Here is a 26,541-nt window from a genome sequence, read left to right on the forward strand (position 1 = left end):
GCATGAACAAAGTCAACTCTCTAAAATTAATTTTTTTGTCCATTTAGTCCTCAAGCTATTTCAGCCATCATTAATATTTGATGAAATAACCCCCGTACTCTCTGTCATCTGTCATAACCAATGAACTTGTTTTGATCTCGTCCATCTCGAACACAGATGTCCGAAAACCACAAATTTTAAAGTACATAATAATCCCACAAAATCTTTGAGATTTTGTTCTTATGTTTTAATTTTTCAATTGAAAAATTAACAAATTAATGTTTTTTTAATAATTTTAATATATAGATATTATTTTCATATATTTTTAATTATTTTCTTCTACACCGAAATACCAAACATAAACATTAAAAAAAATAAATCTTTAACGTGTGATGATGACAAGAGGAGATTTGTAAAGTCTTCAACCCAAGGCCTCGTGAGCACAGGATCTTAGATTGTATTATCAAAAAATTGATTCATAAATTAGGGTTTGGTCTGGCCTGAAGTGGAAGGACCATACAAGATTTTCACCCCACACTTGAGGTGAAAAACACAACTAGCAAAAGGAAAGAAATAGTTAAAAAAGATAAAAAGTATAGAAGAAAATGAAAATCCACACGTGAGCATCTGCGAAATACTTAGATTTGTTAATAAGGTAGCAGAAATTTATGTGATTTCACTTACATTTCGAGTTCATTTCGCCTTCTTGTCCGCAAAACACACACAAAATCAAAACCCCCCAAAATAGAAGAAAGCTTTAAACACACACATAAAAAAGACGAGCCCTTTAACCCCATCGACATGTAAGTGAGAGAGAGAGCAGCAGTTTAGTTTTGTCTGAAAAATTGAATCTTGGAAATTAAAAAAACCACCAAGCGTTTCTTTTTAGAATGGGAGAGGAGAAGAAGCTCGAAGAGAAGTTAAAGGAGGTGGGATCCAAGCTGGAAACACTTCCTTCTACTAAAGATGGTGTTGTTAAACTTTTAAAGGTAAGCCCAATTTTTGAATTTTAGTAAAGATTTACTGTCTGTTTGTTTGCCGAGAAAAACCTAGAAAGGCAATGAAAAGAAGTGAAAGTCGGTTTGTTGGAGCTGAATTGTTGCGTTGGGGTTTGTTGCATGGGAAAATTGCTTGTAAGAAGGGCTTAAAGTTTGGGGCTTTTTTAGATTAAGCTAGTCAAGTTTGAATTTTTTGAGTAAAGCAGATTGTTTAGGTGAACTTTTTTTTGTTTGTCTAGGGTTATATTCGAGGGAGTTTGGTTGAATTAGGGTTAGTAGCGCAACCATTTAAAAGGGTTCACCGCTCGTGAAAAATTTCGCTTGGTCGCTTGTTAAATTTGCCTCTTTTGGTCCTAAAGTGTATCCTGTTGTTGAGCTCTTCAGAATTTTGGTTTCTAGGACTGAATTGCTGTCCTCTGCTGAGGAAAGTGCATGCTTAGTGAAACAGAAAAGGATGACAAGGAAAAATCTGAATCTGACTAGATTTATGAAGCTTAGACGGGTGGAAACTTCCGGGCTACTCAGATTAACATGTCAAATATGAAAGAATTGTTGTTCTAACTTTCACATTGTTTGTGTGTTGAATCTTTTGAGATTAAAATTTATGGCTTTGATGCAAGATTTTGAGTATTCTGATAGAGTTAGGGAGCCTTAATATTGATTTTCTTTTACCATCAAATAAAGAAAGGAAAGAGAAACTGAATCAGGAGCTGGATTTGTGTTGTTTCATAATGTTTTGACCTGTAAGCTACTGTTTATAAGGGTTTTTTTTACTGTATTGGACCTCGGTTTGTGTTTGGAATCTATTAATGAGATGACCCTGGGATGTGTTTGGGATCTGTTATGATTTTGAGTTTTAGGCAATAGTGTCGGGTTTTTCTATTCCCTAATGCAACAGATGTACAGCCCTAGGGTTCTTGTTTGGATTTTAATGTGCTGAAAATATTTCCTTAATGGATTTACCTGCAGCAAGCTGCTACTTGTCTTTCTGAGATGGATCAGTCACCACCGGCTTCAGTGTCAGAGTCAATGCAGCCTTTTCTTGATGCAATTGTAAAGCCAGAATTGTTGAAGCATCAAGATAGGGATGTTAAGCTTCTAGTTGCAACCTGTATTTGTGAGATAACCCGGATCACTGCACCCGAAGCTCCTTACAGTGATGATGTTTTAAAGGTTTGTTTACTTTACTAGCTCAATTAATTAATAGAATTAGTTAATATACCTCATTACTGATCATAAAAGTTTGCAATTTTAATCCAATCTCAATGGTGCATATCTTTGTGCAGGATATATTCCACTTGATCGTAGGCACATTTAGTGGGTTAAGTGATACTGGTGGTCCATCATTTGGAAGGAGAGTTGTTATTTTGGAGACTCTTGCCAAGTATAGGTCTTGTGTTGTGATGCTGGATCTTGAATGTAATGATCTGGTGAATAAGATGTTCAGTACATTTTTTACTGTTGCCAGGTGTGTTTTGTTCATTTTATTTTCAGAGACAGAATAAAGGGCTTACATTTATAGTGCTTCCATCTGATTTTTCTTGATCTTGAAAATTCTTCTCTGGTTGACTTGCAAAGATGGTTCATATTTGCCGCTGAAGTTTTGAAGTCATGTTCTTTTATTTTGCACTTTCACCTTTTCCATGCACTTATAACAAGTAACACCACTGGGTTATTAACTTTAGATCACTGTTCATTGCAACAGTATAAATTACAGACAATCAGTTTATAATTCCTTTTCATTATTATTGAAATTCTTGGGTGGGTGGTGGTTGTTTCATCACCCAGTGGAGTGTGCCATTGAACTTAAAGAATAACTAGATTTCTTGTGTGTATTTGTGACACAAGGTTCTTGTAGAAAGCCCATACACTATTGTCTTTGTGTCTCGTCTTTCTTATAGTTGGGACACATTATATGACTATATAGTTTCTCTAATTTTTTTTTTCAGTCCTTTACATGGCTGTTTATTGATAGCATAAAATGATCACTACCTGGATCATTGTATTGCAAATGATACGGCTGTACGTATGTCCTAATACACAAGAGGGGATGGATATTGGCTGTTTCCCTACCCCTCTCTCGGCTTTGCCCAACCTTTTTTCTTCATTATTGTTTTCATGAATTAAAGGATTCCTTGTACCAGATTTAATGGATATTGATTAGAGAACTTTGACAAATGCAGTGATGATCATCAAGAAAGTGTATTATCATCAATGCAAACAATAATGGTTGTTCTCATAGAAGAAAGTGAGGATTTCAGAGAGGATCTTCTACTTGTTATCTTATCTGTATTAGGTCGTAACAGAAGTGTAAGTACCTCTACTCTTTGCTGGTGTATGATGTGTGCTCTATAGTTATTGTCAACATTTACTCTTGCTTAGTATTTCTTATCATGCTTTTGATGGAGCTCAGTCTGTAAAACTTGTTTTTCCAGGATATCTCTATGTCAGCAAGGAAACTTGCCATGAAAGTTATAGAGCTTTGTGCAGGAAAACTTGAAGCTGGCATAAAGCAGTTCCTCATATCATTAATGTCAGGAGATAGCAGGTTGGCAAATAGTAAAATCGACTACCATGAAGTTATATATGATGTTTACCGTTGTGCTCCTCAGATCCTATCAGGAGTCGTTCCATACCTCACAGGAGAGCTGCTGGTAATTACTAATCCAGTATAAACTTACAATTTATCAAAATTTGCTGATTAATTTCTTAATACATGAGGTTCAACATTTGCAGACCGATCAGCTAGACACTCGTTTAAAAGCAGTGGGGTTGGTTGGGGATCTATTTTCTTTACCTGGCTCTGCCATCACAGAAGCATTTCAGCCAATCTTTTCAGAGTTTTTGAAAAGATTGAGTGATAGAGTAGTTACCATCCGGATGTGTGTCCTTGAATGTGTCAAAGGCTGTCTTTTGTCAAATCCTTTTCGAGCAGAGGCAGCTCAAATCATCTGTAAGTCCTTGGATGGAGAGGCTTTGCAAGTTTATATAAACGATTCCCGGTTGATTTTGACCTGGTTCAATGTTTGCAGCTGCCCTTTGTGACCGACTGTTGGACTATGATGAGAATGTTCGAAAGCAGGTTGTTGATGTAATCTGTGATGTAGCATGCCATGCCTTGAATTCTGTCCCTGTCGAAACCATAAAGCTAGTTGCAGAACGTCTTCGAGACAAATCTGTATGTCACACCTTTCCTTTTTTTCCCTGTTCCCAAATTATTTCTTAACTATATACTAGTTGGTATGTATAGTGTTCTGACGTGTGCATTTCTTTTTGTTTGGAATTCCCAGCAACTTGTTAAAAGATATACTATGGAGAGAATGGCTGAGATATTCAGGGTTTATTGTGTAAAGTCTTCTGATGGCTCAATCAATCCTGGTGAATATGATTGGATTCCTGGAAGGATTTTGAGATGTTTGTATGACAAAGATTTCAGGCAAGATTTCTTGGCTTGTGTGCTAACCTGGATATATTAAAATATATAATATATATGCACCCACACACACACAGAATCATCTTTTTTCCCATTCATCTGCTCTATTGAAGGCCAGGTCCCTCCTTTGCTGTCTTCATGAGCTGCAATTATCTTGGACTGCTTGTCTACACTAATGTAAATAACTTAGTTGCTTTTTACAGAAAAATGTGCTACTTTATCTGATGCCATGGCGCTTTCTTAGTACCTCCTTCTCAACAGAATATCTGTTAAACATGTTTCTAACACAGTAATCTGTTCTGCAGATCAGATACAATTGAATCTGTTCTTTGTGGCTCTCTGTTTCAGACTGAATTTGCAGTAAAAGATAGATGTAAATATTGGGTAAGAATCTTCTCTGTCATAGACAAAGTTGAGGTGAAAGCTCTTGAAAAAATACTGGAGCAGAAGCAAAGGTATGTTGAAAATGCTAGATTTGACATGGCAACTCAAGCTGAAATTGCTAAATCTGTGTTTATTTGATGAATTGTGCTCTGATTTTCAGGGGATTTCCTCTTGGTTTGCAGGTTACAGCAGGAGATGCAGAGGTATCTATTACTGAGGCAGTCGCATCAGGTTTGTAAATTTTGGAGATTAGATTATTTATATTCAGCAAAGAGATTCAATTAAGAAAATGAAAATCCAACAATTGGTTCTCATTCAAATACAGGACAGAGATACTCCTGAGATCCAAAAAAAGGTTCTGTTCTGTTTTCGGATCATGTCTCGCTCCTTTGCAGAGCCTGCCAAGGCTGAGGAAAATTTTCATATAGTTGATCAATTGAAAGATGCCAATATCTGGAAGATTTTAACAAATCTACTCGATCCAAGCACGAGCTTCCATCAAGCTTGCACTGGTCGGGTAAGTGATATTATATTAAATGGTTGCGAAAAGTTTATGAGCACGGTCAATATCTGATAAGTAATCCAAGAATTCTGTGTTAGCTGTGAATGTTATGAACTGTAGTCCAATCTGTGGGGGACCTATTGAGTTGACTAAAGTGAGAGTGGCCTTGCTTTTCTTAATTAGGAGTTTTTATATGTCAAGCCAATTTTTAATTAATAGTTGATGAAGCTGCATTTGCATTTTTCTTTTCCTATTTTTTTGTTGAGAATTTACTCCATAAAGAATTTCCCTTTCTTGCAGGATGATTTACTTAAAATACTCGGCGAGAAACACCGACTCTATGATTTTTTGAGCAGTCTTTCGATGAAGTGTTCTTATTTACTTTTCAACAAGGAGCATGTGAAAGAAATTCTTTCGGACGTCAACACACATAACTCTGCTGGAAATATGCATTTTACTCGATCTTGTATGGATTTACTGGTGGTAAGAACATGTCAATTATACATCTTATTGATGAGGAGTTTTTTATCAACCATGTGATCTATGTTTGCACACTCATACATTTTTGTCACTCTTTGGTCTTTAATGCTATTTGATGCAATTGCATCCCTTCACCCACAAACTTTTTTGTTTTTACAATTATATCAAACACAGGGTCTTTTTCTATGTGTTTGCTTGTACTGTTGCAGCTGTAGTAGGAAGCTGCAGCACTTCAGCCTTCAATTTGTTTGACAATCTTATCTGAATCTTCTTTTATTTGTTTTTTGTTCACATTTTGACTTGCACATTTTACTATTTTGCTGTGAAAAAACAAACGCCATCTATAGATTTATTTTTTTATGAATTTTCAGATTCTTGCTCGCTTCAGTCCATTGCTGCTTGGTGGCTCAGGGGAAGAGCTAATAAATTTTCTGAAAGATGACAACGAAATAATAAAAGAAGGTGCTTTGCATGTTTTGGCAAAGGCTGGTGGTACAATCCGAGAACAACTTGCGGAGTCATCAAGGTGTGTTGCATGAAATTATTGACATTTAGAGCCAGATAATTGTATGTAAATGTTTATACTCTTCTTATTACTCACCTGCAGTGCAATTGACCTTATATTGGAGAGGCTTTGCTTAGAAGGTAGTCGAAGACAGGCCAAGTATGCTGTGCATGCCCTAGCAACAATCACAAAGGATGATGGGCTCAAGTCCCTCTCTGTTTTATACAAGGTTCCATTTTTGTCTTTGTTGGTGTCTGCATGCATTATCATTAGAGTTTTGGAATGCTCCATATGTATGTTAATACCAGCATTCATGGCATTTCTTTCTCAATTTGCAGAGACTCGTTGACATGCTGGAGGAGAAGAGACATTTGCCTGCTGTACTACAATCTCTGGGATGCATAGCACAGGCTGCAATGCCGGTTTTTGAAACTAGAGAAAATGAAATTGAAAAATTCATTAAGAACAAAATTCTAGAATGCAGTAGTGTATGCATTTGCAAATCCCTAACTTGTGCAATGATTTGGGTTGACTTGATAATAACTAGTCTTATTATTAGAGTTGCTTCTGTTTCGCAGAAATCAGAAGATAATACAAAAGCTTGCTGGGACGACAGAAGTGAACTTTGTTTGTTGAAGGTAGTTGGAGTTGTCCTTTTTTTTCCATCCTTTTGAAGATTAAAAACAATAGCCTTAATATCAGTATTTTACTTAATAATTTGGTCTGGATATAGATCACATTGCCTTCTTGCTCATGTAATTTTTAGAATATATATTATTCCCTGACCACTTTACAAATTGGATTCTATTAAAAAATTGCCTGCAGATATATGGAATTAAGACATTGGTCAACAGCTACTTGCCGGTTAAAGATGTTCAACTTCGTCGTGGTATTGACAGCCATCTGGAAATCCTTAGAAACATACTTCTTTTTGGAGAAATATCGAAAGATATTGAATCAAGGTATTATGTTTATTGCTTTTTTATTAGTTTATGGATAAACTGTTGTCTGTTCCCCCTTGGGCTTGTTAGGTTTGCAATTTCATATGTATTTTCTTTTTATCATACAGTTCAGTTGATAAGGCCCACTTGAGGCTTGCTTCTGCAAAGGCAGTTCTTCGTTTGTCGAAGCATTGGGATCATAAGATATCTGTTGATCTCTTGCATTTAACCTTGAGGACACCAGAGGTGGAGTTTTTTGAAGTGTTCTCTTAAAACATAACAATACAATTTCATTTCCAGGTTATATGTAATGAAATGATTTTTGCTGTTAGTAATCCCCTTCCTTTCCCTCTCTTCTTTCTTTTGGGTCATGCAGATTGCTTTCCCACAAGCTAGGAAATTATTCCTGAGTAAAGTTCACCAATACATCAAGGACCGGGTTCTGGATCCAAAGTATGCTTGTGCCTTCTTATTTAATATGACAGGATCCAAACCCCTTGATTTTGAGGAGGTATTTCTACTGTACTTGATTTTTTCAAACAATTGTTACCTATGGTCAAATTAACAGATACCATGCGTGCCGCCATGGTAAAATTTCTGAAGTTTTGTTGTCTGTTTTTGCATTTTACTTGGAATGGCAGGAGAAGCAGAACCTTGCTGATATTATTCAGATGCTCCAACAAGCTAAAACTCGACACGTCCCTGTGCAAAGTGATGCAAATCCCTTGTCAGTTTATCCTGAATATATTCTCCCATATTTGGTCCATGCTCTTGCTCATCAATCATGTCCTAATGTAGATGAGTGCAAGGATATTAAAGCATTTGAACCAATATACCGGTACATCTAATTGCACATTTTGTTGTCTTAGATGTGCTTTTTGTAGGTTATCTCATACAATGTTATTTTATAAATAAAGGCCGCCTAGATTTTATTGAGAAAGCCAGAAAACTGAGAGGGAATAACATTATTTCCACCCTTCTTTCCAGGCAACTGTACTTGATCCTTTCCATGCTGGTGCATAAAGATGAAGGTGTCAAGTTGGAAGCTGGTATCAACAAGGAGAAGGAGAAGAAGGAGAAAGAAAATGAGAAGGAGAAGGACAATGACAAAGACAAAGAGACCAACTCTCTCATAGTTTCCATCTTTCAGAGTATAAAGTGCTCAGAAGATGTAGTTGATCGAGAGAAGTCAAAGGTTGGGGAAAAATGTCTCTGAGTTTGTATTTATTGTTACCTTTTATAATCATGGGAAGGTTAAACAAAAAAACACTATCCATCAAGAACTTATAAAAATCAACTTGAAGTTCAATGAAAGCAAAATGCTAATCTTATGCATGTTGATTTTAACATTTACAGAATTCACATGCTATCTCTGAACTTGGGCTGTCAATCATCAAGCGCTTAGCTCCTAAGGAGGAAGATTTACAAACCTTGCCTTCAGCAGTTTCTTTGCCTCCACTGCTGTACAAAATATATGAATATAAAGAATGCGAAGATGCTGTGGTATGCTCTTCCAAAATATCATTTACCTTGTTGTAGTAAATGTATAACTGATATTGGTAAACATGGGTGGTGCCTCATCTTAGTATAACCTTATCCACTTCACTTGGATATTATTTATTTTAGTATCTGTCTCAATAGTCAATTATCAGCTCCATTAATGACGCTGTGTGCCTTTTCATAGGCAAATGAAGGGAAAACATGGTTGGCTGAAGAAAGTGTCTTGACCCACTTTGACTCGCTTAAGTTTGAAACTAATGGAACTGTAAGTTCTATTGCTTACAAGCATCTTCAGAGATGCTGTAAATATTTAGTGATAGTCTTTTGTGGCATATGTGACTTTTAGCATCTTATGGCAGTCCTTTTTGTCACATCAGGCTAGTTCAGATATTGCTGGGGATGAGGTTCTAAATGACAGTGAAAGAGAAGCTAATGAAGTGACTCTTGGGAAAATGATAAAGCAATTAAAATCTCAGGGAAATAAAGGTGGAAAAACAAAAAAGAACAAGTCTTCAGCAGCTAAAGTGAAAGATGCTGAAAATGATGTTGATATCTTGAAGATGGTCCGGGAGATAAATTTGGATAATATGGGGCTATCTAATATGTTTGAGTCAAGCAACGGGCACAAAGATCTAAGTGGGAAGATAAAGTCAGAATCAGAGCATCAAAAAGTGAAAAAAGGAAATGTTAGTGATATGACACCTGTGCCGGTACCTAAACGTCGAAGATCATCATCTGCTCATAATGCTTCTAGATTTCCCCGAAGTCTTTTAAAGGATCCTTCGAGAGCTTCAGAGGATGATTCAAGCCCTGATTTGAAAGGAAAAAAGTCCAAGTCCAAGAGCGCTGGACCTGAATTGTTGGTATCAAGCATTCAAAAGAAGAAAAATGTCTCATCCAAACTTAAAGGCAAAAGCTCTGAGTTGGGTGACAATGGCAAGGAAAATGAAGTTGGAGAATCTGACGAAGATAGCCTGATGGTAAGCTTTTCTCCTTGTCAGTAAACTTTTAAAGGCACACGATAATTACTTTCTTGTAGTCATTAATTCTGTGAATATACTTCTGATACGTAAGCCTGGTGTGCTAATGGAGACTGATAAGGTCAATACAACTAATAGCCCCCAGTCTTTGACTGGTTCTATGAAGAAGCGGAGAAGAAGTGTAGCAGGGTTGGCCAAGGTTAGCGTCTTTACCTCCTTTCCATTTATACCATCTTGATTTACCATTAAACATGATCGTGTTATCATGAAACTGATTTATGTTTTACAGCTACTGGATTACATGGTGATGCTAATCTAGATTCTAGACTTTGAATGGGATATTGGATGTAATCCTAAATTTACTAGCGTCCTCTAAAAGCCATTCATTACCGAATGTAATCACCTCCTTCTCTCTACTTTCTTTACTATACCCACCCTTTCCCAATCATGTAGTTTTGACCTCACTTTTTATCAAACATTCCTCTAGCTTCCTTAAAAATTTACCCATGAATGTGGTGAAAGTTTTCTTGTGTATTTGCAAGAGTTGGCGCTTCTATTTTTTTCTTAATACAGTTACCTTATAATTTATTTTTCTCCGGTTCTTTTTCACTCATTATTAAACTGGACAATTTCTCTGCTAGCAAATTATTGTATGCCCTCCCTCAACTTTTATTACCTTTCAGTGCACAACGAAGAAAAGTGGCATTAATATCGAGGAGATTATGGGTTACAGAATAAAAGTTTGGTGGCCCATGGATAAGAAGTGAGTATTCTACATTTCTCTTATTGTTGCTTCATTTCAAAGTACTCCATTCTGCTATGTTTTTTCTTGGTGGTGTTGTTCATTGTGCAGATGCACCATTATGTATAATGTATATAGTGTTAGAATACACAAGATGTTGTCGAAGGAATTTTACAATAGCAAGAGGCTGTTGCATAACAACACTTTCTCTGCTACCAATTAAGGCAGCTCCATCTAATACTTGTTAACCGTGTTTTCTCTACCTTCTGCTCTCTCTAAACCTCTCTATTATAGCTAAAAATGGGGAACATACTTCCCTATTTTCAAGTACAGTTTCTGCCAAGAATCTGCCATAATATCAGAGCTAGATCTTTAATTTTAATATGATATCAGAGTCTTGATGATCAAATGATCACGAGTTTGAATCTCTCCACTCTTATTCTCTCTTCTAATTAAAATATAATTAATAGTACAAGATAATGTGTGTCTGTACAAGTTTCAAGCCCAAAGGGCTTTAACTTGAGAGGGTGTGTTAGAGAGTAATATAAATCTATATTTTGGGGCCTCACGTAACAACTTAAGTTTTTAGATGAGATTTTTCTTTTACATATAGTAAGGGGAGGATTAGGGTTTGGCTAGATATTAAAGCTCAACTTTTCATGATGTAATACAACAGCTTTTCTTCTCTTCAAATTAAATTTAGAAAACTTGAAGATACGTTTTTGATGCATTATACTTGCTAAATTGACAGGTTTTATGAAGGCACCATCAAATCTTATGATCCTTTGAAAAGGAAACATGTGGTATGTTGTATCACTTCTCCTTTCACGTATTTTGGGACTGCTTGACTGAATTAATTTATTTCTCATTTTGTGCATTATTTTGGTGATTATAGATATTATATGATGATGGAGATATAGAAGTACTCCGTTTAGAAAAAGAGCGGTGGGAGCTCGTTGACAATGGGCCCAAGCGCACAAAGGTCTTACTCTATTCAATCTCCAACATTGTTTTTGAAGCTAAACCAACTGCACTTTTATTTCAAGAAAATCTACCAGCAGTGACTTACCTTTTCCTCTGTACCATTTTCAGAAGTCAAATTCATTTAAGCGCACCCCTTCAAAGGATGTGTAAGTATCAATGTCTCATCTTCCATTGAAAAATTAGAATATTCTTCTCATATTTAAAGGTCTCATGAAAAAAAAACCTAGTGGTGCTTCATAAGTTTGCTGCAATGTTTTGTTCTCTGGGACTTTTTTTTATGGCATTATGCAATGCCTGTATGTTTCTTACATGTTTGAATTACAAAAAAACTTGTCCCTTTGGAATATCCATGCCCCTCATTTGCCTAATATGTTTATTTTAACTGTCTTGCAGTTCACCTGCTCAGAAAAATAGAACATCCAGTAGTTTAAGTCAGAATAAGAAGTCAGTGACAATGTGAGTTGGAAATTTTTAATCATTGATGTAGTCGCTTACTTATGTTTCATTTTCATTCAAGCACTGTGAAATGGATTGAACCTTGTTTTCTAGTGTTAAAAAGAAAAGAACTCCATCAAAAAACTTAAAGCGTGTGCATAAAGAGCCAAAGAACAAAGTTGATTCTGATGTATCAAGCCCTGAACATACCATGGCATCTGGAGGAGATAAGCTGAAATCAGGTGAAGCTTTTTTCACGCTTTTCAAATTGATTTTGTTTGTTATATATGCTGTTGATGTACAATCTTGCATGGGCAGTATGTAGAGAGTTCATTTGTTTTCTTACTGATTCTCCATATTCATTTCATCCTCTTTCAGATGATTCTGAAGGGGATCATGCTGAAAGGTTGTCCCAGGGCATGATGGACGTCGATGAATCTGACAAGGAAGTGGTGTCAACTTCCAAAGGTAAACACTTGGAAGACACAGAGGAAAGATCAAATCATTCTGAGGAATCTGATGGAGAAGTGAAATCCAATTATGAAGCAGAAGTTTCTGAAGATATGGAAAGCATACCAGAAGATGATAAAAAAGGTGATCCCAGAGAGGAATCCCATTCAGAACAGAAAGACGTAGATGAATCAAGTGAAGCCTTGGGAGTGGAAGTCAATGAAGACAAATCAGATTCTGAAGGGAATCGAGATGTAGATGTCAGGAAACCTAGTAGAAAATCAAAGAAGCTCCGTAAGAAATCATCAAATCCTGTCAATGAAGAGGATGCTGAAATCTCTGACGATGAAACTCTTGTACTAGCCTCTAAACCCCAGATTATTTATGCATTACAAAATTGTGTGTTATCAAGATTCTAAGTTCACTCTTGTCAAATGCAGAGCAATTGGAAGCATAAAGTAGGGAAATCAGCATCAAGACGAGCAAGGTGAGCCATTTAGGCTGTAGATCAATCTCCAGGAAATTTGCAAAGCTTTAGTTTTCATGTCCTCCGTTTAGTTGGTGTAGCTGGTGCAGAATCAAAGAAGTTGAAAGCCATTCATCGATGTAAACACACACTAATAAAGTCTCAAGCGGTTGCCTTTGCACAGATGATTGTAAAGTAACCTAAGGCCTTCCCAATGCTAAGGTAGGAATGTTAGTGTTAGTTTCCAGGACGGTGGTAGATGATAGGTTGGTGTCTTTTGTTCACGGGTTGTAGTCCTAGTGCATGTTTTCTAACCTCCTGGATTGGTAAATTGATAGGTCACTTGTATAGTTACAGTTGGGGATACTGTTGTATGTCAGAAGGATATTTATTTTGATTCTGGGCACCCATGGAATTATAAATTGACTGCATATCTTGTTACTTGGTTTTGTATGAATGTATTCTTCTCTCCTCCCTCTTCTCCTTCGGTGATATGCTAGTTCTTGTGGTGACAACACTCAGCTGCATTGCATTAGCTTTCCTCGAAAACTTCTTGTGATGACTAATGTTAGGCAGGAGCACAGCTGATGCGAGTTGGAGTTTTACTAAAAATAGAAATGTTGAAATGGCAAGGACTATTTGTGGGCACCTTAGTTGGACATTAAGCTTAGCTTGTGTCTTGAATTTCATCTACATAAGGAGGTGGTTTTATCACTCCATTGGCATCCGCATCTTAGATTTCGTCATTTGTGGGGCATTAGTTGTATGGACATTCATCTGTGACATACAGGCCTGAAATATTAGTGTGATCTGGCTTATGCTTCTCTCTTGTGGTCATTCAAAGCATGTTAGCGGCCGACTTAGCTTTGTTTTCTGCTTTGAAGCTTCGATATCTGCTGGAGTCTCACTTTCCAATTTCATGATTGGTCCTTTATCAGTGAGCCCATTAAGATTCAATCATTACAAGCTTTAATTACAACAGCCATGTGAAACTCGTTTTACATAATAATTTGCACCGACCTTGTAATATATGTATAACCATCCCTGTACCAATTCTTTATGAAAGCTTCAATTAAGATATTTCCTCGAGATTTCGATTTTAAGAATGTAATGTTGTATTCTGTATCTCATATGGGTCATTTATCGGGATACGCTTTTTTCATGCCAGAAAAAAATTAGTTTGATGTAATAAAAAAAATATATGTTGACTCCATTTTTTAAATTTGGAAAATCAAAGAAGAGATTCATAACTTTTTAGCTATCAGGCCAGACCCTACTCTAACATTATCAATCATCAATCTCTCCAAGCTCTACCAACAAGAAGAAATATAACCAAAAAAGAAAAGAAAGAAACTTGCTACTGTAGATAACAAAAATGAAAATGCATGGAGGCCATTGATGGTCAAAGAAATAAAGGAGGAAAAATAGAGGAAAGAGCAAGAGAAGACTGGTCAAAAGGCTCACGCTGCATGCTCACTAAAAAGGTACATAGAAGACAAGACATGATGGTCACAGTAAATGAATCCAAAAGACCAAAATCCTCAAACTTGACCATAAATTAAAGCAACAAATAATATAAAAAAAGGGGGAAAACATGTATTTGAGCTGGAACAGTTGTTCTTACTAAATTCTGTTCTTAAGGTTGTTTTTGATACACTTGAAAATGAAACAGAAACCCAGCACACATGAAGAAGGATGAGCTTTCAGTTTGCTTGCATTCACTGTAGTTTCCATAAATAGAGTTGTAGCACTTCACTTTCAGTTATTGCATGGAGGAATAGGATTATCTTTGCTTAACTTTATAAGTTGTTGCTTTGTAGGATTTTGTTAGTCTGTTTAAAGTTTAAACCAGTTTAATAACCCACCAAACCACACTAAACGCTGCTGCTGCTTTTATCTTATTTACCTTTTGTATCTCTCCTTCTTTGAGATCTCAGGCTAAGCTGTTTCTGCTTCTCTTTACCCTTCTTCAACAGAGGCAAGAGGTCCCTTTTCTCTCTGGACTTTGTTCCCATGTTCAGGGCTTATGCAATTATCTTTTTTTTAAAAAAAAACTTTTCTGCCATTGGAAGCTGTCTTAAAATCGTTATTTGATTTCTATTTGGGTTTTCTTTCTATGAGAGGGTTAAACTTAAAAAAATGCTTTCTTTCTGGAATCTAGATAAGAAAGATGCGTTTTTCCAGAAACTGGGTTTTGGCCCATTGAAAAAGTTCTAGTCTTTCCTAATTTATTGTTGTTTCATGGGTTCTTTTTTCAGTTGTTTTCTCTCCTTTTGACTCTTGTAAATGCAAGAGTTTGTTTGGATTTTAATCCTTCATTTATAACTACTTTGAGGTTTTAGAGATTGTCTTCTCATTGAATTAATTTGGATTCCTTTTGTTTTGTGCTTTGCAGTGTTGTATCTTTTTGAAATTTTTGTATCTTATTACATCTAAGCAATGAGGGAGCAGTTAGGATTGCTAAAAGTTACTGTTGTGCAAGGGAAAAAATTGGTTATCAGGGATTTCAGGACTAGTGATCCTTATGTAGTCGTCAAGCTGGGCAATCAGGTGATTCTAGGCTCTATAATTCTTGTTTCTATGCAGTAAGTGGTTGTTCTATGTTTGATGATCATAAATGCACTGATATTGGTTGCTTTATGGGACACTAATTCGCTGATGTGATAAACTTCTGAAACCTCAAAGACAGAAAGTTTATGGCTTTGCCTTCTGGGTCAACTGAATTTAATAACCTATCAAGTAGATGGATGCAGTCATAGTATCCCCTGTCATTAAAATGCTGTTGATCTAGTCCCATTTTGTCTCTCCTCTCTGGTCTTTGATTGGAGTTTTATCAGCCTGATTTTTCTTTACTGAACTTATTTCTCCTCTTCAGTTTTCGTTTTTCGTTTTATCAATTTGTAGACTCAACTATGCTACCTTACTGACTATTTCCTTCCTGCATCAGACAGCAAAGACCAAGTTTATCAATAGTTGTCTTAATCCAGTATGGAACGAAGAGCTAAGTTTCTCACTCGAAGAACCCGTTGGAGTTCTAAGTTTGGTGAGTTTCTTGAATTCTTAGATATTTATGCTGCTAATACCTTCATTGTGTTCAACTTGCAAGAGTTATCTCAATCGAATAGGTTGTTTCAAGCTATAATACAATTCGGCTGTTTCTTCCTTGTCTTTGTCAAACTTCGAAATGGTTTCATGTGATGAAGGAATATCGATCACTAAGTATTAACTTCAAGCGGCAACAAACATAAGTCATTATAATCATATGGTGTTGTAAATAGGCTTCCTTGATTTTCATTTACTCTTGTCATTGAGGGGGGAAAACGTGGAGTAGGGCAAACGATAATCGATGAGTTTTCTTCTTGTCAAGCCAAAACAAAAGATGGAACTATTAGAAGTCGGTGAAAGTGATGGACTCATTCTGAGGGCAACATTTTCTCTGGGATTTAATCGCTGATTTATAACCGGTGAAGTAGCTTAAGATGCTAATTGGTAACATTGTGAATAAAAATCTCGATTTCTATAGCATATGATTAGTTACTTTCTTGCTCTTGTTGCAGGAAGTATTTGATAAAGACCGTTTCAAGTCAGATGACAAGATGGGACATGCTCACCTCAACCTTCAACCAATTGCATCTTCTGCTAGATTGAAGCAGTTTGCCAAGGTTTCCTCTGCCGAGACAATTTTAAGGAAGATTGTTCCTGATACTGACAATTGTCTTGCACGTGAAAGCTCAATTAGTTGCATAAATGGTGAAGTGGTGCAGAGTGTTTGGTTGAGGCTCTGTGCAGTCAAGTCGGGGGAGATAGAACTGAAGATTAAGTTAATTGATCCTTCTGTTGCTTGATTTAATTGCAAACCACGTAAAATCTTGAAGCCATACTGCTTGATTTACTGCTGTTGAGGCTGCAATGAAGCCTGTCTTTGTAGTAGATTGTGCTACAATATCTTTTTTCATATAATTAATAAATCCATCCCAATTACTATAATCTTAACTCTTGATATTTCAAAAAATTAACACCAAAATTGTATTAAAAATCCAATTAAGTCTTTTAATTTAATTTTCATACAGATTCATCTAATAATTATTTAAATTGATCTTAAATTTGCTTTGTCTTTTTTGTTTTGGGTATGATAGAATACGATTAGACTGACTTATAATTTTGTCCAAAACTTCATTTTAATTTTTCTATATATTTGAAATCCCTCTCAACCTATTTTTCCGAAGTTGCTAGCTTTTATTGGTGTTGTTTTTATTTTTATTATTTTGATTTTATTTTTTGATTTTTTTATTATTAAAAGAAAAAAGGGTAAATTTTTAGGGGAAAATTTAAAAATGAGTTATGACAATGTGGATGATTTTTTTATATATACATAGTAAGGGTATGGTGGAAGACTTGAGTGTTGTTGCTTTTACTATTTTTTATGTTAATTGAAGAACCTCTAAGCTTGTTGAAGTTTTGCTTTGTTTTCTTGTTTTTACCTCCATTGTTGTTTTATGATTTGGCTCTGAAAGCATCCTTTACACATTCTTCTTGCCCCGTAAACCTTTTTTGTTCAATTCTGTTAAGATATTGCTTGACATGTCTTTTAAGTTTTTTAAAGATGAAATTATAGGCTCAAATATTTCAGGAATTGTGACCAGGATCTCTCAAACAACTCTAGAATATAAAAAAAAAAATTGTATCAATGAGTCTTACATTGTTGACAATGCCAAGAAATCTTTCATTACATTCCTGGGTTGTTTTCATCTTTTGCATATCAAATTCTTTGATCAAATTTAGCACTTGCATCTCTTTGATCCTCTTATTTTCTTCGTGGTCTTGCTTTGAAAAATCCTAAATTTTCTTAGTTGTTTTTAATGTCATTATTTTAGTCAAAATGATGGGTGAGACTAAAACCTGCATAATGGCATCACATTATTGGGCCCAAAGCCCACGATGATGCCAATACTGTTTGGTCCATGGCCCAAAAAGCTACACCAAGTCTGACCCAACTAGGTTCTTTCCTCCTCTCACATCTTTCAACATGCTTTCTAATATGCACAAGCTTCAACATTTCCCAGGTTACAAGTCGCCACCACGCACCATCCATGCAAATAAGTTTTTTTTTCGTATGTTTTTATTGACAGATTATTTGCTAATACAAACTTTTATGTGGTGTTGACACCAGCCAAAGGCTAACAATATAAACACTCACTATATTCTATACAATCAAGCATTTTCTTTTTTAATCAATGATTATTTCTAGTTAATATATCACTAATAATCATAAACCTCTCCATCAATAATAATGCAAGGTTCTACAACAATAAACACCAATACTTCCATCAATCAATTGCTGTGAATTTGAAACCCTTGTGTTTAATGGTATAATTTGTCCGTGTACGTGCGTGTGCGTGAGAGACCCGTTGAGTGCTCCCTTGATCATAGGTGCATCTTGCAAGGAATTTGCCTTCTTCTTTTAGAGCTCGTTTTCCTTCGATCTTTACATATGTCAGACAATCTCTTCCGGTCTACCTTGTGTTCATTGCTATTCTTCCTCTCACAAAGGTTCACTCTCAGAAACACCAGGTACCTGCTATATATACATAGGCCCTCCGTTTGCATGTATTAATCCTGGAAACTCATCTTGATCTATATATAGCCATAGCAGATATCAGCACTGAAGTCAAGCGCATTATAATCTCTTCCTGTTAGTAGCTATATATTTCTTACTCAAGTGCTAATTAAACTTGTCAGGATTCAGGAGTGATGGGATAATTATGCATATACCTCAAATTAATATTAATTACATTCAAGTAATGTCCATGAAGGTCATTTTTTGTAATGCTATCCATTGCCTGCAGATACTGAATATATATAACCGATCTCATCTCCCTTCTCCTCATATATCCATGAAAAAACACAGAGCATATCTTAAGGAACTTGAATTGCTCAAGTACATGTCACAGTCGACATTCATGATAACATGACCCTTGCTTATCCTCGACGACACCCTTACCTAGTCAACCAGATATTGTGAAAGACTGTTCTGACCAAGGACTGCAAATTAACAGAAACAAGCACAACTAAATCACACGCTTCATGGAAAACATCATCAATTTACCAGTGCAATATTCATGGCTCCTGCTTTGAAGTTGTGATCGTATTGAGGTCCCTTTTCTCGTGACAAGTATTACCAAGGCTGGCAAACGTTGTCCTTCATTATCCATGGCCCGTGGGTCTCTCCCGTCGATTAGTATATACAAAACCAGTCAATTCTTTGACCAGCTTACTCTTAATTTTTCATGCTTAATTAACACATAAATGTAATTAATTAAGACAGCCTCCAAACAGCATAGTTGAGCTACAACTTTGACCTTCTAAAAATATGTCCCAACCCTTCAATTTCCTTTTTTTTCTTCCAATTTCTTATCTTTCTAAATATGCCCTCTTCTTAGGGGATCAGGTAAGGTTTACACAGGTGAAAGTTGGGCCAAAATTGTCTATCTGAAATAAAATTCTATTTTTGTTAGGCTGTCAACTTTGACCATTAAATCCCACGCAGAATTTGTTGTCTTTCCCACCAAAATAGTAGATGAGTCTACAATGCAAATTGCAAAATACCTGTTTTTTGCCTTTATGTTTTTTTTTCCCTTTCAAAAGAAAGAAAGAGAAGCCTGAAAATTCATTGGGGGAGGGGGTTGTTTTCTTCTTCAAGATACAACATTTTTAAGGTACCTCTTGTTTTGTTATGTGCTCATTTTAGTCCTTCTCATGTAGCATTATTGTTTTTAGCTTGGAATATTGAACATTGTTCTATGTCCTTCGATTGACATGCTGGGGTTGGATTAGTTTCCTAAAGGGTGTTAATTATGTCATCAAAGTCTTGATTTGCAAATGATATGATGAGCTTTGGTTGATCATGCAGTTAAGTTTTGAAGGACAAATTTTGAAGCAAAACGATGGTAAACATCAGGGGAGCAGATCAACAAAAAGGTTCAGCATCACCAAGGGCAGAGGTGGGAGAGATTGACACCAAGAAGCCATTTCAATCTGTAAAAGCTGCGGTTAGTTTATTTGGAGAAGTAGCTCTCAAAGGGAAACCTGCTGTCAGGAGATCAAGGCTTTCTTCAGAGGTAAAATCCAATGCCAAGTTTTGCAATGCAATTGATGATGATTCCTTATTGATAGCTTGATGGATAAAATTTTCATATTTTCTTTGTACAAGTTTAGGGTATGTTTTGATCAATGGAGAACATATAATGTCATGGTATAATATTGGGATGTTTTTGAAAATCTCTAAGCTATAGGGTGTGTGTGTGTATGAGTTTGGTAAAGGTGGTGAAGAAAAGGTTCAAATTTGTGATTGAATGTAAAATTAAACATTTGGTTTTCTAGAATGTGATTGACAAGGAGACACAGCTTCTACTGGCTCAAAGAGAAGTAAACAGGTTCAAGAGGGTGCTGCAGAGTGCCGAAACTACAAAAGCTCGAGCGAATTCTGAACTTCAAAAGGCGAAGAGAACATTGAATGATTTAACCACCAAGCTCAAAGCTGTAGATGAGTCCAAGAAATCAGCAATAGAAACTGCAGAAGCGGTAAAAGAAAAGGCTAGGCGACTTGAAGAAGCAAAATCCCAACAACTCGTGGGGAATGCAGCTCGAAAACGGGAATTGGATGAGGCAAGACAACAGTACAAGATGGCTGCTCGTGAACTTAATGCTGCAAAGCAACAAATCAACAAGATCCGACAGGATTTTGATGCAGCATTGGAGTCAAAATCATCTTCGTTCCAGCAGGCAGCAGAAACTCAGCGTTCGGCAAATATGAACAAAGAAAGGGTTAGTGAGCTTTCGAAGGAAATTGGAGCTATGCGGGAATCAGCTCAACAACTGAAGATTGCTTCTGCACAAATTCAAGAACAGCAGGAAAATTTAGTGGAAGAAAAAGATGCTCGCATACATTTTTGTAAGGCTGCCACGGCAGAAGCAGAAAAGAACTTGGAGATTTTGAAGAAAGAATATGATCCTGAGCTCACAAAGAATCTTGAGGCGAAGCTCGCAGAAACATCAGCAGAGATTGAACTCTTACAAGAAGAGATGAAAAAGGCCCATGCCTTCGAAATGGAAAAGGTAAAGGTTTTAACCATCGAGTTCAATGAAGCAACGAAGGCACTGCAAGAAATTGCCACCGAAGAGAGTTCTCTTCGACATATGTTGACATCCCTTACAGCAGAATTGGAAAACGTGAAGACAGAGAAAATTGAATTGCTGGAGAAAGAAATAGAGAAAGAATATGCTGCAATGGAAAAGGAAACTGAAAGTGCTAGAAGAGAAGCCGAAGAGTTGAAGAAGAAAGCCGAGGAGATGAGGAAGAATGCTGAAGAGCTGAAGGAAGAAACAAAAAATGCCAGATTACTGGCTCAAGATGTGGAGGGAAAGCTAGAACTTGCTCTTAAAGAGGCTAAAGAAGCCAAGGCAGCAGAAAAGAAAACTCACGAACATATGAAGACATTATCTGAAAGAGAGAGCATTCAAGATCAAGATTTCGGCAACAAGATCAAACTTGCACCGGAAGAGTTCGAGAGTTTGAAAAAGAAAGAGGAGGAATCAGGAAATATTGCAGATACAGAAGTGGATGATGCCATGGCTCAGATAGAAGTAGTGAAGGCAAGAAATAAAGAGGCAGAAAAGAAATTGGAGGCAAATTTAAAAGCAATTGAAGAAATTAAAGAAGCAACTGACATGGCTTTGAGGTCAGCAGATATGTCAGAGGCTGCAGAAAAGACCCTCGAGACTCAACTCCAGAGGTGGCGTGAGGAAGCGCAAACGATGGTGGTAGCTTAAAGTGCCTTCAAGATGGTAGAACATTCAAATGAGTCATCGGGATCGCTTCCATTAACTCTGCAACTGAAAATCAGATCTAGCAGATTATTCAGATTAGTCATTGGGATTCAAAAGTACATGTTTGGTAAATCCTCGGGGTATCATTTCCCCAAGCTGATGTGTTTACCAACCAGAAAACCTTGTCTACATGAGTTGTTGTCATGATGTATTCTCTATCATATGAAACCAATTCTGGGAGGGAAATAAATAACTAAAGATTCATTCTTGGGCAACCATATACCTGTCATCATATGCAATTTGAGCATTTCTGGGGGAAGAAAGGTATTTAGATTCAACATGTTTCTCTCTATGATTATTATCAATGTAAGACTTACAAGCTAAAAATTACAATTCTCCACTGCATTCCTACACCATGTCAGGCTGGGGCCGAGCTTTATACCGATCACCCAGCCAGAATATCAGATTACATGCATAGCTTTAAGTTTTCCCCTGCCATGTAAAGGTAACATGGTCGACTACCATTACATGAATTTCTATTGTATACTTGTAACAAAGTCCTCAGGCATCAAGAGTTAAGATCCTCTGCTTAAATCACGGGCAATGCGCAGTTCTGTGGTCAGAGTCGTCATTGATTTTGAGGCCATTCAGGGACCCAGAAACCCCATTCCTTTTCTCAAAATTATGCATCTGGGATTCAATTGTTTTAGCTATCTCCATTCCTTCGACAGCTGGTTCAGGCAGATCCACGTGGAAAGACCCTTGTTTGATTGGTTGAGAAGATTCACTCTCTAAAGATTTCTGCTTGACGTAGTTGTATAGCTGTTGATGAAAGGGATGATCCAAGGAAAAGCAGTTGTCATTTGCATACCCTGAATGTCGAGATGATCCAGACCCTTCTCTTTTACAGAAATGTGGAAGAGATGCATAATCCATTATCTACATTAAACATGCTCATCCAGCTTAGTCCATGAGATATGCTGTGTAATGATCATCGAAAAGCGTGGCCATAAAGTTGTTGAAATTTACTAAATCAACTGTAGTGAATTAAGAACAACCAGCAGTCAAGTTTCCAATATTTCAAGAATCATGGTTCACAGAGAAGCCATCGTTACCTTCAACAGCTCATCTCGCCCGTTTCCAGACAACACCTGAATTTTTTTTCTTGTCCTCTCCTGCAGCAGAGGCTTGACAACCTAGCAAAAATTCAAATGTTGAAATGGTGCTTATAACAAGGTCCTTTCAATATTTTCACAGATAACATATTCTTCTACTCAATCTTATCCGAGATGATAATTTGCACCAGCACATGAATACTTAATGGAAAAGGTTAAAAAGCAAGGATATTCAACTGCAATGAGAGAAAAAGGAGGCTTACCTTCCAACAAGCTGAAAATACATATGGGGCATTTACAATGTAATATGTATGTGTTTTCTCTGGGTAGTTCAAGTCATCAATAGTTGAAATGAGGGTCACCATCTGCAGTAACATTAAAAACAGACTCGGTCAACATGACATGATGCATAAGTATTTTTGCACTATATCCACCCTTTCAGAAATGTGATAGTGATAAAGATTCACCACAATAAACTGGTTAGAGGTTTAAAGTAAGAAAAAGTATCAGTGAGTTGGCTGAAAATCCTGGTTCAAGCAACCCACCTAACATAATAGCTGAAGTTGAATCATCCTCTGAATAAGAAAACTACATAAAATAATATAGAATGGACTGATGAAACGGGTCCTATGAACAAAACAAACTAGCCCAGAAAGTTATACCTTTATTTGGTTCAGTGCTGAAAGCTTTAGGCCAGACATATCCAAAACCTTTACGCCGGTTGTTATTGGTCGCCCATACTTTTTTGATGCGGTAGGCTACAAAAAAAAATATGCAAGTGAGAAAAATCACCTTAAGAACTCGGAAGAAGGAAGTTGCCAAACTCAAATACTCACCAAAACAATGCGGTCCCGATATTCATTGATTTGAATGTGAGACTGCACATAGTAGTGGACCTGTAATGAAATAAGACAAGTAAAATACTGAACTCTTGAACACTCATAGAATTAAGATTTAATGTCAAAAGGTTACTAATCCAAACATTAAGATTTATACAGTGAGGCATAGCTAAAGGATTTTGTAGCAATACTTACAGATGCTTTGTCATATGTGCTGAGCCCAACACCATGAGCAAATACAGGAAGCCCCTGAATAAGATGACAAAGGTTGCAAGAACATTTGAGATAAATTCTTTTGTGTGATATAAACAATATTGTTTTCTCCATTGCGCAAGATGCAGCAGGGTTTTTAAAAGGTTATAAACTAGGATTAAGAAACCATAAACAAGACAAATATAAGCATAGAATAAGCACCTCTCGGGAGTAACCCGACATTCCTATGAGATGGGAATCACGCACTGCTCTGTACAAATCAGTTGGAACTATGGGTTTCTGCATTTGGGAGCGGCATCCAGATTAGAAGTGTAATACGTAAAAGTCTTAGACACATTATGAAGAAGCCTCTAACTAATACACAAACATCAAACTTCTATTCCATCTTGAGAAAGCTAGGAAGACATAAACATAAATGTGGGACTTGATCTTAGCAAAAGCTTACCATTAATATATTGTCGATCTCATTGTGTACCCTCCAGTTCAAACAATCCAGTAACTGCAGCATCATACACATATCATCTCAGGTGAGTGAGATTAAACTATTTTTATCACATTTAAAGAACTTAACATTGAGATCCACAGGTCACTTTGACCAGAGTTGCTGCTAACCATTTTATGGGCTTTGGTAACATTCCATTCTCTAGCTTTTAGAAAACGCGCCAGCGTTTCAGCTTGATATCCTTGATGGACAGTCTGCCAGATCAAGAAACAATAATTTAGATAGTAAGAAACTGTAATTTACAGAGATTTGATAATGAAAGTGCATAACAATCCAAAGAAACCAAAACATAAACAAATCTATGCTGACACAACATAATGGCAACAGAGAATTTTCACATTCATAACATATGCCATTTATAGACTTAGTTAGGTAAAAGAAAGGAATTGTAAACAAAACCAGTAAATGAGTTTAAGCCAATTAGTTGTCAGTCAAGAAAGATTGTTTCAACCAATCCCAGATAACGGCTCGAATCAGAGCTTCTCATCAATCCAAGAAGACATCAAGCAATGAAATGCCAAATTCAACACACCCAGAAGCCCAATAAGCATCCTTTTTTCCTAGATCAAACCTTACTAGGACTGCTCACCACATTTTTTTCCTAGATTTCTTTTGAAGCTATCACCTTAATAACAACATCCAAGATTAAACATCATAGTGGCATTAAAAAAACATGAAAGATGAACATCTATGAAAGAAGAGTAAATCAAGGCTGGAAAAGGGAATAGTGGATCAGAATCACATTCTGCAGCTGATAACAACAGAATTACATGATTCACTGTTATTTACATAATTCATCTAATTTCAACATCGAAAAGACTTGAAAAATCTTGACTCCAAGTTGAAGAGACGGATCCCATAAAGAAGAAACAAAGATAAAGAGCAGAAACAGTCGCAAACCTGATAAGTTCTCTTCAATGGCTCCTCAACTGCCATCACATTTTGAAATGAATAAGCACAATTGAAAACAGTAAAGTTAAGCAATGTTTTCAAAAAAGTGAACAAGTAAAAGGAGATCAGAACTGAACCTTGATCCATCAATGCCTTAAACTGGTTGATTGCATCCTGTGAAACAGTCCCCATTCTTTCTTTCTTCTTCTCCTGACAAAATTACCAGGACAAGAAGAAAAGCACTAGCAAATAACCAAGGTTAGACAAGCACTGGCAAATAACCGTATTGTTTATCACTTCGCAAAATAAATCCTAACACTTGATTTGGAGGATTATTAACACTTGAACAAAGGTTTTTAAGGTACCGTATTGTTTCAAGTAGTATTAAAGAACAGGACTTTAGAGGTCAAGAAAGGAGGGTTTACGAGTAAAAGTCCATATCCCACCTAGAAAATGAAGCTCTGAAGGTATCTATCTCTATGGCTTCACATGGCACCACACACAAGTATGACCCAACATTTTTGTCCTTTTGTGACATTAATGACGGAAGAAAGTGAAGGGAAAGCTCCTTAAAATTCTCCTCTTTAACTCGTTTTTTGGCTTTTGATTTTTCATTTCCTCTCGAGTTACTGCTTTAATGTCACCCCCCATTGATTTGGACAGGTTTCCTCGTGTGACCATGAACACACTTCCATCTATTTTGAGCCAAGTGATTTAGCTACCTAACACCTGGTCTTAAAGAAAAATTATCGGTACAAGATCACCAAGTCCTCCAACCTTTACACTAATTTTCATTAAGGTCTCTTAAGAATCATTTTCCAACTAGGTCCCCCATCATCACAGCAGGTTAACCATGTCTTCCGTCTAGAGCATTGTTATAAAACCTGACTCAGCCTAGCAGATCAACCAGATATCTGTTGTCCTAGGATCTAATTTAGAATGATGTAGTTATTCATTAACCGGGATTAACCCATAATATGAGTCTCGGGATGAGTTACGTGTTGGGATGAATTTTATAACTTTGATAGATAGAAAGCTCGTGTGTTTATGAAAATTCACTAGAGGATAGGAGGGAGTCACTTGATGATTTATGATAGGATGAAACCTAATTGAGAGAAAAGGAGATCTTTAGGGATCAAATTGAGAAGTGGCTTATAGAATAGTGACTTTTATATAAATTTGTCAACCCCTTTTCTTTATTTGTCTTTGTGCCTGGTAGGGTTGAATCATTTATGGCTAGCTGGCGATCAACAAAGTCGGCATGGACAATCTAGTCAGTCTACCCTTGGAATCTAACTAGACTAGAATTCACAGAACCAAAGACAGGTACATGGTCTATCCTGTCTCCTGTGTTTTGGTTGCGGTATTGCATTGAA

At 36.5% G+C, this 26,541-nt stretch overlaps 4 protein-coding genes across 7 annotated transcripts; 3 read left to right on the forward strand and 1 right to left on the reverse strand.

The window, feature by feature from the left end:
- Positions 1-507: 507 nt before the first annotated feature.
- LOC133676707 (sister chromatid cohesion protein PDS5 homolog A) lies at positions 508-13,220 on the forward strand. 3 transcript variants are annotated; one of them, XM_062098429.1, is made up of 33 exons: positions 508-968; positions 1,947-2,150; positions 2,264-2,445; positions 3,161-3,287; positions 3,413-3,631; positions 3,714-3,930; positions 4,010-4,155; positions 4,268-4,413; positions 4,716-4,865; positions 4,977-5,025; positions 5,120-5,311; positions 5,597-5,779; positions 6,148-6,302; positions 6,384-6,510; positions 6,620-6,769; positions 6,860-6,919; positions 7,107-7,243; positions 7,351-7,468; positions 7,599-7,733; positions 7,864-8,060; positions 8,210-8,417; positions 8,579-8,725; positions 8,907-8,987; positions 9,082-9,702; positions 9,797-9,901; positions 10,386-10,465; positions 11,196-11,247; positions 11,340-11,426; positions 11,537-11,574; positions 11,822-11,884; positions 11,978-12,105; positions 12,242-12,669; positions 12,754-13,220. In XM_062098429.1, the coding sequence occupies exons 1-33, from the start codon at positions 870-872 to the stop codon at positions 12,802-12,804; spliced, it is 5,082 nt and encodes a 1,693-aa protein (XP_061954413.1). In that variant the 5' UTR covers positions 508-869; the 3' UTR covers positions 12,805-13,220. The 3 variants fall into 3 exon arrangements, with proteins under 3 accessions (XP_061954413.1, XP_061954415.1, XP_061954414.1); XM_062098431.1 differs by having other exon boundaries at positions 509-968; positions 9,815-9,901; XM_062098430.1 differs by having other exon boundaries at positions 512-968; positions 9,100-9,702.
- Positions 13,221-14,335: 1,115 nt separating this feature from the next.
- On the forward strand, positions 14,336-16,766 carry LOC133677030 (protein C2-DOMAIN ABA-RELATED 11-like). Of its 2 annotated transcripts, none has more exons than XM_062098859.1 (4): positions 14,336-14,757; positions 15,175-15,329; positions 15,727-15,822; positions 16,337-16,766. In XM_062098859.1, the coding sequence occupies exons 2-4, from the start codon at positions 15,219-15,221 to the stop codon at positions 16,622-16,624; spliced, it is 495 nt and encodes a 164-aa protein (XP_061954843.1). In that variant the 5' UTR covers positions 14,336-14,757; positions 15,175-15,218; the 3' UTR covers positions 16,625-16,766. The 2 variants fall into 2 exon arrangements, with proteins under 2 accessions (XP_061954843.1, XP_061954842.1); XM_062098858.1 differs by having other exon boundaries at positions 14,337-14,764.
- Positions 16,767-19,238: 2,472 nt separating this feature from the next.
- Positions 19,239-21,883, forward strand: LOC133677555 (WEB family protein At1g12150). Its single transcript, XM_062099634.1, has 3 exons — positions 19,239-19,495; positions 19,690-19,897; positions 20,160-21,883. The coding sequence occupies exons 2-3, from the start codon at positions 19,724-19,726 to the stop codon at positions 21,606-21,608; spliced, it is 1,623 nt and encodes a 540-aa protein (XP_061955618.1). The 5' UTR covers positions 19,239-19,495; positions 19,690-19,723; the 3' UTR covers positions 21,609-21,883.
- A 49-nt stretch (positions 21,884-21,932) lies between these two features.
- On the reverse strand, positions 21,933-25,789 carry LOC133677554 (phosphatidylinositol/phosphatidylcholine transfer protein SFH9-like). The gene is made up of 11 exons (XM_062099633.1): positions 25,303-25,789; positions 25,175-25,203; positions 24,385-24,468; positions 24,218-24,271; positions 23,974-24,051; positions 23,755-23,808; positions 23,557-23,616; positions 23,383-23,478; positions 22,984-23,085; positions 22,721-22,801; positions 21,933-22,544 (listed from the first exon to the last, which is right to left on the reverse strand). The coding sequence occupies exons 1-11, from the start codon at positions 25,355-25,357 to the stop codon at positions 22,200-22,202; spliced, it is 1,038 nt and encodes a 345-aa protein (XP_061955617.1). The 5' UTR covers positions 25,358-25,789; the 3' UTR covers positions 21,933-22,199.
- Positions 25,790-26,541: the final 752 nt, after the last annotated feature.

The sequence above is a fragment of the Populus nigra genome, chromosome 17 (assembly GCF_951802175.1).
Source record: "Populus nigra chromosome 17, ddPopNigr1.1, whole genome shotgun sequence".
Lineage (NCBI taxonomy): Eukaryota > Viridiplantae > Streptophyta > Magnoliopsida > Malpighiales > Salicaceae > Populus > Populus nigra.

Bases quoted from the DNA above. Each gene is read 5' to 3' on its own strand.
- LOC133676707 (XM_062098429.1), top strand. From the start codon at position 870: ATGGGAGAGGAGAAGAAGCTCGAAGAGAAGTTAAAGGAGGTGGGATCC. The intron at 8,418-8,578 runs GTTGGGGAAAAA...TAACATTTACAG, and splicing joins TTGATCGAGAGAAGTCAAAG to AATTCACATGCTATCTCTGA. The intron at 11,575-11,821 runs GTAAGTATCAAT...ACTGTCTTGCAG, and splicing joins CGCACCCCTTCAAAGGATGT to TTCACCTGCTCAGAAAAATA.
- LOC133677030 (XM_062098859.1), top strand. From the start codon at position 15,219: ATGAGGGAGCAGTTAGGATTGCTAAAAGTTACTGTTGTGCAAGGGAAA. The intron at 15,330-15,726 runs GTGATTCTAGGC...TTCCTGCATCAG, and splicing joins TCGTCAAGCTGGGCAATCAG to ACAGCAAAGACCAAGTTTAT. The intron at 15,823-16,336 runs GTGAGTTTCTTG...CTCTTGTTGCAG, and splicing joins CCGTTGGAGTTCTAAGTTTG to GAAGTATTTGATAAAGACCG.
- LOC133677555 (XM_062099634.1), top strand. From the start codon at position 19,724: ATGGTAAACATCAGGGGAGCAGATCAACAAAAAGGTTCAGCATCACCA. The intron at 19,898-20,159 runs GTAAAATCCAAT...TTGGTTTTCTAG, and splicing joins GATCAAGGCTTTCTTCAGAG to AATGTGATTGACAAGGAGAC.
- LOC133677554 (XM_062099633.1), bottom strand. From the start codon at position 25,357: ATGGGGACTGTTTCACAGGATGCAATCAACCAGTTTAAGGCATTGATG. The intron at 24,272-24,384 runs GTTAGCAGCAAC...ATGATGCTGCAG, and splicing joins TTACCAAAGCCCATAAAATG to TTACTGGATTGTTTGAACTG. The intron at 22,802-22,983 runs GTAAGCCTCCTT...AATTTTTGCTAG, and splicing joins TATTTTCAGCTTGTTGGAAG to GTTGTCAAGCCTCTGCTGCA.